Source organism: Amblyomma maculatum, chromosome 1 (assembly GCF_055883805.1).
Source record: "Amblyomma maculatum isolate TAMU_Amacu chromosome 1, ASM5588380v1, whole genome shotgun sequence".
NCBI lineage: Eukaryota > Metazoa > Arthropoda > Arachnida > Ixodida > Ixodidae > Amblyomma > Amblyomma maculatum.
The window spans coordinates 463,770,426-463,780,708 of record NC_139344.1 but is presented as its reverse complement, the minus strand read 5'-3'; the positions used below and the strand labels follow the sequence as shown (position 1 = coordinate 463,780,708).

Below are 10,283 nucleotides of genomic sequence, written 5' to 3'. Positions count from 1 at the left end.
ACCACGCTCTGCTATGTTTTACTTATTTTTTTTTTTTGTTACGAGCACGTCAACCGGTAGCAGCTGTAATCGCTTTATTTTCTGCAATCAAATACCTCTCACTTCTAACGAGATGCTTGTCCAGCAGAGTGGCGCAGTGGAAGCGTGCTGGGCCCATAACCCAGAGGTCCGTGGATCGAAACCACGCTCTGCTATGTTTTACTTATTTTTTTTTTTTTGTTACGAGCACGTCAACCGGTAGCAGCTGTAATCGCTTTATTTTCTGCAATCAAATACCTCTCACTTCTAACGAGATGCTTGTCCAGCAGAGTGGCGCAGTGGATTTTCTACCTCCGGGCGCCGAAGCGAACGGACGTTTAATCATGTGCTCCGTCGGAGCGGTGTCAGCGGCCCAGTCTGGTCGCGGAAACAAGTTTTTGTCTGCCGTCGATGATTACCAGGTCGTACTGCCAACTTTGCCGACAGGAAGAATTGTGTTGAACACAATTTTTATGCACGCAGACCCAGCGGATAAACCGTATCGCGTCGAGGACTTCAGAGATACTTTGGTTCATCTTGGTGCGCTCCCTGAAGTGCTTGCTTTGGGGGCGTATCAGATGAAGCATGTCTGGGCCGTTACGCTCAAGAGTGCCGCGGCAACGATGGAACTAATGGCGGCTACTGATGTAAAGGTGAAGAACCGGCCGTGTCTACTTATTGACCCGAATAACCAGGATGTGCGCCTGAAAATCCCCTGGGTTTTGCATGGCGTTAGTGACGACGATGTCCGTGCTGCCTTGCTGCCGTACGGAACAGTGACTGACGTGTCCGAAGAGCGTTGGAGAGCCTTTGGTGTCGCAGACAAAGGGTCCACTACGAGAACAGTGGCGCTCAAGTTGAAAAATCCAATTTCAAGAGAGGACATTCCGCACCAGCTCAAGATAGCAGGTGAGCCCGCACTTCTTGTTGTTCCGGGAAGGGCGCCGCTCTGTTTGAGGTGCAAGGCCACAGGACATATTAGGCGGGATTGTAAAGTGCCGAAATGCAGCCTTTGTCGTCGCTTCGGCCACACGGATGAGCAGTGTGTCAAAACATACGCCAGTGCAACAGGGCCTGCAAGAACCGACGACTTCTCAGAACACCTCATGGACGAGGTGGACGTCGCGGAAGTTAGCGGTGCGGAAGATAGTGCGAGGGCAAAGGACTCAAAGGTGAGAACAAACCAGCCCCCTCAACTCGAGGGAAATTCTGAGCGACAAGAAGCCCTGCAACATGAAAAAAGCGCTGCGGGCGAGGCCACCGAAGCAAGTGCTGCTGCTATCTGTGCCAGTGGTAAGTCGACGTCAACGTCTTCAAAGGAACAGGCACCGATGGACACGCGCGAAAGTACAAGTAATAGTGCGACCACGAAACGCACGCCCGACGTAACCGACGCAGCGGGCGCCCCCGACAAGACCGATCAAGAGGAACCGCCCCACAAAGCGGCCCCTCTACGTCGGCCATCTTTCAAGCCAAAGCCCACTATTCCGCCTGACCGGAACCCACCAGGGATGCAGCCTTCGCCATGAAGGAGCCCCGAGTTCGTGGCTGCTCGGGCCGCTTCTGGGGCTCAAGGATTCCTGATGCGGCCCGGAGCGGCGACAAATGCAGCGTCGCTCTGTTTCAACGCCACCAGCATGAACCAGTGATGCCACCTTGGAGCATTGTTTTTCGGTCATGTCAGCCTGTACTGCGCAGTTTGTCGGCTCCTGACCCCAATGTACCAGGTAAGATCGTGCGGCTCGTTTGATTCATTTTCAGCATGGCAGTTGAACCAGAAGTAGCTCTACGTGTAGCCTCGCTTAATGTGCGAGGGTTGTCAGCCAGGCGAAAACAGTACCAAGTCAGCCGTCTATTGGTAGATAACGATATAGATATAATGGCGGTACAAGAAATGAAAGTGGAGAGCGATGAGCAAACGAGCCGCATGGTCGAGCCCTCCTCTGCTCGCTATAATATTTTAGTGTGCCATGCGGTTGGTACCTCGGGTGGCTGTGCGCTGTTCTTGCGCAATTCTTTGGGCATTTTAGTAGAAGCAGTAACTGTGAGTGATAATGGCCGTTTCGTTGTCTGCGATTTCTCTTTGACGGGTGTACAGTGGCGTGTCATGTGCGTGTATGCGCCTAACAGAGAGGATGACCGGCGTAGTTTCTTTGAGCGAGTCGGTGTCTACTTGAAATGTTCAAAGAGCGTCATTCTACTCGGCGATTTCAACTGTGTCTGCTATGCCTAGGGCAGGTCAGACAAGAGGTCGGTGCGAGACAGAAGTGCTCTCCTACTAAGCACGTTAATGCAAGAATGCGAAATGGAAGATGTTGGTCATGTTTTGGCTTGCAGCTCTTCACACTTTATGCACTTCCAGCGTGCAAGTCACGCCAGGCTGGATCGTGCCTATGTCTCTTTGGCTCTGCTACCAAGGTGTTCGGATTATAAAGTTAAACATGTTTCTTTCAGCGACCATAGCTTAGTGGCTTTTACTATCGGCACAAAGGAAAAAAACTCGAAATTTTGCTGGGACCTATGGAAGTTTAACATTAAGCTCCTTGATGATAAAATTTTTGTAAATGAGGTTAAAATGAAGATACAGCGATTGCTTGAAAGTGAGCCTTCGAAATCTATCGCGGCGTGGGAAGTATTCAAGCAAGAAATTAAAATAGGCGCTATAGAAAGGAGCACCGTCCTGAGACAAGAAGAAAGGAAGAAAGAAAAAGAACTGCAGCGCGAGTTAAGTTTCGTTTTCAGCTTGGAAAATCTGCAGCCCGGAAAATATACCGCACAGATCAGAAAACTGAAAGCGCAGTTAGAATGTGCAGATAAAGAAAAATACATGGGAGCAATAGTACGAGCCCGGGAGGAAAGGTTGTTCATGGGTGAAGCGCCGACGAAACGCTCGATAAGTGATGAAAAGCGATACGCGAAACGAAACGAAATAAGACAGATAAGACACGGAGATACGGTTACTAGTGACGGCGAGGAAATAAAAATGGCCTTTTTTGAGCACTATCGCAACCTGATAGGGCACCAACGGCCAGTGGAAGAAGGTTTCGAACAAGAATTTCTTGCATTAATCCCAGCATTGGACCCAATTGTTACAGCAGGTCTGGAAGCGCCAATAAATGTAAATGAGATTGAAAAAGCTATTTAGGAACTAAGCCATGGGAAAACACCTGGTCCAGACGGTGTTGGTGCAGCATTGTACAAGATGTTTAAGAGCGAAATCGCAACCGCCTTGCACCGAGTGATTTTGCAGGCGTATGAAGAAAACTGCATCCCTCCGTCCTTTCGCCAAACACACGTTGTACTGGTTCCAAAAAGTGACGATCTTTTAAAGCTCTTATCTGTAACATCATATCGTCCAATCAGTCTGACTAACATAGACTATAAAATTTTTATGAAGGTTCTTGCGAGTAGGTTACAGAAGGACATTAAGGAAATAGTAGGGCATCATCAGACGTGTAGTATTAAAGGCCGAACAATAAGTGTAAACATTCATGTAGCTAGAAGCATTCTGGAGTGTTGTGACGCTTGGGGTGACCACGTTGCAATGCTCCAGATAGACCTTGAGAAAGCCTTCGACCTTGTTGATCATGGCATACTTTTTCAAATACTAGAATATATTAAATATATTTTATTAGATGGAATAAAAATGGCTTACAACGAATGTTATACTAAGGTTGTTTTCAACAAGCAACTAACGAAAAATATTCCAGTGATGTCGTCAGTTAGACAAGGCTGCCCACTATCGCCCTTGCTATTTGCGATTTACCTCGAACCCTTTTGCCAAAAGATACTGTGAACGATACTGTGAACGTATACACGGATTCAGACTGATGGCTAGCGAAGTTAAAATTTTGGCGTATGCCGATGACATTGCTGTCTATTGTCAAGACAAGGAAAGTATTAGTCAAACCGTGCACTTAGCAAAGAAGTTTTGTCAGATGTCGGGTAGTTCAATAAACTGGGACAAATGTATGGGCTCTTGGCATGGCAGTTGGGATTCCACTCCTGAATCCCTCGAAAACGTAAAATTCTCGACACTACCAGTGAAATATCAAGGGGTCCCACTTGAACATTACAAAGACGCAAATGATTATTGGGTGCAAGAGGCTGAACGTTCTCGGGAGAAAACACTAGGGTGGGGCGGAAGGGAGCTCTCCATGTTCGCCCGTTCAACTGTGTATAATTTGTTTATTGTTGCTAAAGTTTGGTATGTTCTTCAAGTGTTGTGCATGTCGCGAGTCAGTATTCAAAAGCTACACAGAGTTTTTGCTGTTTTTTTGTGGGGTTCAGTGTGGGAAAGAACAAGTCGTACCGATCTCTTCCGTCCGGTTAGAGAAGGGGGACTCGGTCTTACTCACTTGTTTCTGAGACAGATTGTGTCTCGCTTTATGTTTCTGCGTACACAGAGCCATCCATTATTGCGCACTGTGATACAGGTGCGCCTCTGGCACGAGTTACCAGGATTTGTTGTGTCTTCTTCTGAATTAAGGCGAACAAGTATTCGTGGGTTTTTGCGTGAAGTCGTACTGAGTTTCCGAATTTTAAATGTTAGATTTTCCAAAGAATACCTGTATTCAATAACAAAGAAACAATTGTACAAAGATTTACTAGATGTAATGCTCCCGGTCCCAATGTATCGCACCATATACGGTGCAGGCCCAGGAATTAACGTTCTGAAAAGGGTAAAGAAAATGCCCGTGCGCTCGTCAACAGACACTTTTGTTTCTACTACACAGCGGAACACTGCCGGTTAAACCGTGGCTGGAGGAAAAGGGAATATTTTTCCCTTGGTCAGTGAACTGTATAATCTGTTGAAAGCATAAAACCGTTGAGCATATTTTTCTTGAATGTTGGGACGCGATATTCCCTTGGGATATTCTGCAGCGCACGCTCAAAAAGCAGCTTCCAATTTCCCCTCGGGGTATACGCTTCCTCCCGGCAGCTGATGAAGGGGGGCTACCCCTCGATATGATTATTCTACTGGGCCTGCACAGTCTATGGAAGACCCGTATGGCTGTGAGAAATGCTGATGAACATGTCCGTCCTGCGCGAGAGTACTTTATGGAAAATGTGGTCTACATCAAACAAGTGTTGAAAAGCCGAGGTGATCCACCTGAATGGCTACCGGAAATTGACAAGCTAGTCAACTTGAAGCCCTTTTAAGCGACGTACTGTCCAAGAAGGCTGGACGTCTTTTATTAACCATTCTACTGTGGTAGTGCTACACATGTATGGATGTTGTCCAGGCAATAAAGAAAAAAAAAAAAAGCAGAGTGGCGCAGTGGAAGCGTGCTGGGCCCATAACCCAGAGGTCCGTGGATCGAAACCACGCTCTCCTGTGTTTTATTTTTTTTTTTTTTTTGTTACGAGCAGTTACGAGCACGTGAACCGGTAGCAGCTGTAATAGCTTTATTTTCTGCAATAAAATACCTCTCATTTCTAACGAGATGCTTGTCCAGCAGAGTGGCGCAGTGGGCACTTCTACTTCCGGCCACCGGCGTGTACGGACGTAGAAGCATGAGCTCCGGCGGAGCGGCGTTTGCGGCCCAGGCCGGCCACGGAAACAGGTTTTTTGACGCTTCGGCTGACGAGTATCAGGTGATTCTGCCAAGTTTGCCAACCGGGCGCATTGTGCTTAATACTGTTTTCATGCATGGTGATGTGAAGGCTCGACCGTACCGAGTTGAAGACTTCAGGGACGCGTTGGTTCGTCTTGGATTGCTCCCAGAGGTGGTCGCCCTGGGGGCGTACCAAATGAACCACGTTTGGGCAGTGACGTTCAAAGACGCCGAGGCCACACGTAAGCTGCTCGCTGTCAGTGATGTGAAAGTGAAGGACCATCGCTGTGTAATCGTCGACCCCAACGACCAGGGCGTCCGGTTAAAGATTCACTGGCTGTTGCATGGCGTTCCTGACGAAGACGTGCGAGCCGCACTGTTGCCGTATGGGACGGTGTCTGACATCGCAAGGGAAAGGTTGCGCGCACAAGGCGTCACCGACAAAGGGTCAACTACGCGCACTGTGTCCTTAAAGCTGAAGACAGGGGTGAAAATTGACGACATCCCACACCAGCTGCGAGTTGCCGGTGAGCCAGCGCTCGTCGTCGTTCTGGGCAGGGCTCCCCTGTGCCTTCGCTGCAAGACGACGGGTCACATCCGGAAGGAGTGCCAGGTTCCGCGCTGCGCTCGTTGTCGTCGTTTCGGCCACGACGAACCGCAGTGTGTAAAGACGTATGCAAACGTCGCAGGGCCTGTGAGGAACGACGACATGTCGGAACACCTCATGGACGAGGCGGATGCGGAAGAAGCAGCTAAGGAGACAGGCACCAGCTCAGCAGAAACAACGGTCACTCCCCCCTCCCCAAACGCGGACGAAGTCAAGGAGCAGGGTGTCAAGAATTTGCAAGCGTGTTCCGTCGGCGTCGCGGCCGCTAAGGTGGCCAGCAGCAGCAACTCAACTGGGGACACGGAGGTCAGTCACAACACAGTATTCATTCACGAGACAGACAGCATGGTCGAATCTGAGGCAGCGAACTCGGCAGCGGTAGCGAAGCGGACACACGACGACACGGAGGACCGAACACCAGGTCACGAGAACGCAGACGTCGAAGGACCGCCGACAAAGACTTCCGCGGCGGTACGGCGGGCGTCCTTTCGGCCTAGGCCGAACTTGTTAGAGAAAAGAGGGGTGGCTGCACCGCTCCCACCTCAGACTTAACACCTGCCACCATGGAGGGGTGCTCGGCCACAGACATCACTAAAGGTATGACCATGCTCCCGGGTATTCGTTCATCAGCAATGATTTGTCTAGACAAAGCCATTAGATTCGCGACTATTAATGTTCGAGGGCTCGCAGCAAGGCGCAAGCAAAATCAACTGTTTCGTTTGGTTAGCGAGCTGGAGCTAGACGTCATCGCGATTCAGGAAACTAAAGTTGATGGTGAAGAAGAAACCGGGAGAATGGTTAGCCTTTTTACTTCAAGATACAATGCCGTTGTAAGTCATGCAGTTGGAGCAGCGGCTGGTTGTGTGCTGTTTGTGCGTCAGTGCCTTGGTGTCACATTTCAAGCTGTCACAACTTGTGCGTATGGCCGCTTCGTTGTTTGCGATCTCGTGCTGTATTCATACGAATGGCGCATCATTTGTGTTTATGCACCGAACAGCGTTGGCGAAAGGCGCGATTTCTTTGAAGGTATACGTCAGTATTGCAACTCTGAAAGGCTAACTGGGATAATGGGAGACTTCAATTGTGTACTCTCCGCATCAGATAAAACGAGTAGAAGGCCGCATAGGGATGCCAGCACCTGTGTTCTCGCAGAACTGGTAAATGAGTTTAACCTTGTTGATGTGGCTGGACGTCTGGAGGGTGGACGAGCTGCTCAGTTCACTCATTTCCAGGCTTCTAGCCACGCTCGACTCGAAAGGATGTACCGTCTGTTGCAGAAGTTTGCGGCCCAACGCGCCGGGCAGAGGAGCAGTATCGCTCCCGAGAGGCGGCGCTGCGCCCGCCGGCGCTGCCTGGTGACGCAGCTATAACGAGTGAGGGGACTTGTTCTCTTCCCCTCATCCCGCGGCTGAGAGCAAAGATGTGCGATATCAACCGCGGGATGAGGAGAAGAGAACAAGCCTCCTCACTCTTTATAGCTACGTCACCAGGCAGCGCCGGCGGGCGCAGCGCCGCCTCTCGGGAGCAATACTGCTCCTCTGCCCGGCGCGTTGGGCCGCAAACTTCTGCAACAGACGGTACATATCTCTTGATCTGGTGCCTGTATGCCACGAATACCACGTTAAGCCAGTATCGTTCAGCGATCACTGCTTGGTCACCGTCACTATCGCTGGGAACAAAACTAAATGTCAAGGATTTGACTGGCAAATGTGGAAGTTAAACTCAAAATTATTATCTGATGACAGTTTCCAAGCCGACGTTGAAAGGCATATAGCAAATATGAATGACAAAGGCGCAACAAAGTTAGGGGCTAAATGGGAGGTTTTTAAACAGAATGTCAAAATGACAGCATTGGAAAGATCGAGCGCTATAGCCAGACAAGAAAGGGCCGAAGAAAGGTCCCTTCACGTAAATCTACAGCGTCTAATCGATGTGGAAAGCAATAACCCCGGTTTGTTCATAGACGACATACGAGCCCTTAAGGGCAAGCTTGAACTACTCGACGCTGACCGATATCGCGGTGCCCTTGTCAGAGCTAGAGCCGAACGGCTGATAAGAGGGGAAGGTTCGACAAAAAGGGCGTTAGGCACAGAAAAGTGGTACGCTCGAAGGAATCAGATAGATGAAATTGAATACCAAGGGACCATTACCAACGAAAAGAAAGAAATCCAGCAAGCTTTCATCGATTATTATCGTCAGCAGTTCGCACGGCGTGCAGTTGATATCGAGAGTTTCAAGAGAGTTTATTTACTTTTAATGCCACAACTCGACGAAAAGACGACACGTGTGCTAGAGACCCCCATCACGGAGGACGAAGTGAAATGCGCTATTGGGAATTTGAACCCCAGCAAATCGCCTGGGCCTGATGGACTTAGCGCCGCATTTTATAAAGCTTTCCATGATTTTCTCTGGCCGGTACTGGAAAAAGTGTATAATGAAGCATATGAGCTTAATGTGCTGCCGCCGTCCTTTGCATCTTCTCATACTGTGCTAATTCCCAAAACGGAAGACCGAGGTCAATTACGCAGTGTTACCTCTTACCGGCCGATTAGTTTAACCAATGTCGACTATAAATTTTTTATGAAAATACTAGCTAAAAAACTGCAAACAGTTATTAAAGATATTGTTGGAGACCACCAAACATGCGATTAAAGACAGGTCCATTTTTACGAACATTCACATTGCGAGGGCCATTCTTGAATGTTGCGATGCTGGTGGACTTGGAGTAGCAATGCTCCAAATAGATCTTGAAAAGGCTTTTGATAGAGTGCCCCACGACTTGCTTTTGTGTATATTAGACTATGTCAAGGTCGGATGCGTCATCAGAGAAGGAGTGGCTATAGCTTACAGTGCTTGTACAACTAGGCTAATTGTGAACAAATCTGTCGGTGACAGTATTGCTGTCCAACGCTCAGTTCGTCAAGGTTGCCCCCTTTCACCTATTCTCTTTTGTATCTATCTTGAACCTTTATGTTTAAGCATTATCAAGCATGAGAAAATGCGGGGCTTCAAGCTGCATCAAGCAGAAGTGAAGCTTTTGGCTTATGCCGATGATGTCGCGATGTTTTGTGTAGACTACGAAAGCATCGTAGAAGTTGTGAAAACTGTAAAAGATTTTTTGCGCTGTAAGCGGCAGTGCTGTTAACTGGGGCAAGTGCCTGGGCTTCTGGCACGGTGACTGGCCAGCGACCCCAGGCATTTTTGCTAACATGAAATTTGTTACCAGCCCTGTCAGCTACCTTGGTGCCCCTCTTGAATCGAATCGGGACAGTGACCCATACTGGAAAAACCAAGTCGGTAAATTGAAAGATAGAGTGGACAAATGGAATGAATGGCAGTGGGCGGTGTTTGCTAAGGCCACGATTTGTAATTTGTTTTTAGTGACAAACGTTTGGTATGTGCTTCAAGTGTTATATTGTTCAAGAGCTAATGTCCAAAAGATGCATCGTATCTTTGCCGTCTTTGTGTGGGGGTCTTCGTGGGAACGGACAAGTCGGACAAATCTCTTACGCCGGGTGAAGGACGGCGGGCTTGGTTTGGCACATCTGTTTCTGCGCCAGTTAGTCAATCGTTTCATGCTTTTGAGGAATGTGAAAAATCCATTTCTTCGTACGGTCTGTCAGTTACGCCTGGGTCAAGCTCTCCCGGGAATTGTCGTTTCTTCTGACCGCATACCAGGAGGTGTCCACGGGTATCTAAGGGAAGTGGTCTTGGCGTACAGGTTCTTGATGGTGCGGTTTACTTTAGACTATTTGTGGAGTGTAAACCGGAAAAAACTGTATAAAGACTTGTGCGATGTGGTGCTTCCAGAACCGTTGTACAGAGCTGTGTACTCGTCCACAGGGGGCAAAAATGTTCTTAAAAGAGTGAAGAGGATGATGGTGCCGGCAGGGGTGAAAACGTTCTTTTTTAAGCTGCACACTGGAACATTGGAGGTAAAGAAATGGAAGGAACAGAAAGGGCTTTTTGTACCCTGGGGCGTCCATTGCATAATATGCAGGAAAGAGGAGACGATTGAACACGTGTTTCTCGAATGCTGGGATGCCGTATTTTTATGGGACGTGCTCCAGAGGACGCTTAAAAAAGAACTACCCATAAGC

At 48.7% G+C, this 10,283-nt stretch overlaps 2 protein-coding genes and 1 non-coding gene across 3 annotated transcripts; all 3 read left to right on the top strand.

The window, feature by feature from the left end:
• Positions 1–122: 122 nt before the first annotated feature.
• TRNAM-CAU (transfer RNA methionine (anticodon CAU)) lies at positions 123–194 on the top strand. Its single transcript has one exon. It is a non-coding gene; the product is annotated as a tRNA-Met (tRNA).
• A 168-nt stretch (positions 195–362) lies between these two features.
• Positions 363–1,547, top strand: LOC146209825 (uncharacterized). Its single transcript, XM_084581265.1, has one exon. The coding sequence runs from the start codon at positions 363–365 to the stop codon at positions 1,545–1,547; it is 1,185 nt and encodes a 394-aa protein (XP_084437391.1).
• Positions 1,548–5,535: 3,988 nt separating this feature from the next.
• Positions 5,536–7,057, top strand: LOC146209824 (uncharacterized). Its single transcript, XM_084587458.1, has one exon. The coding sequence runs from the start codon at positions 5,536–5,538 to the stop codon at positions 6,733–6,735; it is 1,200 nt and encodes a 399-aa protein (XP_084443584.1). The 3' UTR covers positions 6,736–7,057.
• The last annotated feature ends 3,226 nt before the right edge of the window (positions 7,058–10,283 follow it).